Consider the following 1,368-nt stretch of genomic DNA (forward strand, 5'->3'; position numbering starts at 1 on the left):
TTACTCTTTACTGATTGTTTTGTTATATAAAATCTGAAATCACCTTTTCAAGTTCTACAAATGAGTAAGTCTTTCAGTGTTTACGTATTAAATTGAAAATGTAAATCAATTAGAAGTGAACATAACTTCTTGACGATATTGAGATAACAATCCATAATTGTGATATAAATTTTCAATTGCTTAGGTAGTCTGTTAATGTATTTTATTATATTTTAAAACTTTACTCCTTAACATATTTGTATATATTTTATTTTATTTACTTACAGAAAACTGATAATTTAGTCTTTTGATAACTTTTTCATCATTAAGAATTTTTAAATATAATGAAAAGTTCATAGAGTAATGCAATGAACACCTTTTACCTAGATTCATAGATTGCTAAATTGTTTATATTTTGGGTTCTTTATCTCTGTCTTTGTATTACTCTTTTAGGGTATTGCTCTGGATTTACAAACATATTGGGTTCAATACATTAGCAATTAGTAACAATCTTCTAGATGTTTGCAGTATCCCAAATTTAGACAGTAAGACCCCTTTCAAGCTAGATCCTGAGTCCTTTAAATATGATATCATTAGTATTTGGACAATTCCTGGATTTAATTATCTTAAAGCATTTTTCTCAATTCTGTCTATTGATGGGATGTAGAAATTTAACTGTATCCACTAAACTTACCGAATTATCTTATATATATTTATTACATTTGCCTCAAGATACTTCTGGATCTTTAAGTCCATGACCCTTTCATATTTGAATAATGTCAGCTTTGTTTCCTCTTCGGCTGCTTTTCAGATCTCCTTTCATCAATAGCACTGTGCAGTTTCAAAGTCTATCATCAAGGATTAGATTAGTGTTTATTTTTTTTACCTGATGTTAATTAACCACATGAGTGTTTTGCTTGCTGGCTTTCATAACTTTTGGAAACATCTCAGATATTTTAAGTAATGTGTCTGCATCATTCAGTCTAATGCACATGGATTTTCCAGATTGGCAATTATGCAGTCTAAAAATAATAAACATTTTCTGCTCCTGCAATAGGTTTTTGAATTCCAGTTGTCTTCAGAGGACATGAAGGTCCTAGATGGCCTGAACAGAAATTTTCGATATGTTAACAGTACAAGGTACATGACCTTGGTTAATACATTGCTACAGTTTATATTCTGAGTAGGAATGTGGGATGGGCGTAAAAAGTTGCTCTAACTTCAGGAAGATGGAGGCCAATTTGAGTCAGGGATGAGACAAGAGCTCTATGCAATTCTTCTTCCAGAGACAGTGCAGAGCTCTGTTCTCTGTCACAGCAACAGGGTGAGGGGGCCAGGGTCACCATGGACTTCCCCACATGGGCCTCTGCATGCCTTATTCCATGGAAC

At 32.9% G+C, this 1,368-nt stretch overlaps 1 protein-coding gene across 1 annotated transcript in view; it reads left to right on the forward strand.

Moving 5' to 3' along the window:
• LOC103581464 (aldo-keto reductase family 1 member C1 homolog) overlaps positions 1–1,368 on the forward strand; it is a gene marked incomplete at its 5' end in the record, with an annotated part of 5,873 nt that overhangs the window by 2,564 nt on the left and 1,941 nt on the right. The window contains one exon of the mRNA XM_008563287.1: positions 1,037–1,112. Within this exon, the coding sequence (XP_008561509.1) occupies positions 1,037–1,112 (76 nt within the window). The remainder of the gene's footprint in view (positions 1–1,036; positions 1,113–1,368) is intronic.

Source organism: Galeopterus variegatus, unplaced genomic scaffold (genome assembly GCF_000696425.1).
Source record: "Galeopterus variegatus unplaced genomic scaffold, G_variegatus-3.0.2 Scaffold13101, whole genome shotgun sequence".
Taxonomy (NCBI): Eukaryota; Metazoa; Chordata; class Mammalia; order Dermoptera; family Cynocephalidae; genus Galeopterus; species Galeopterus variegatus.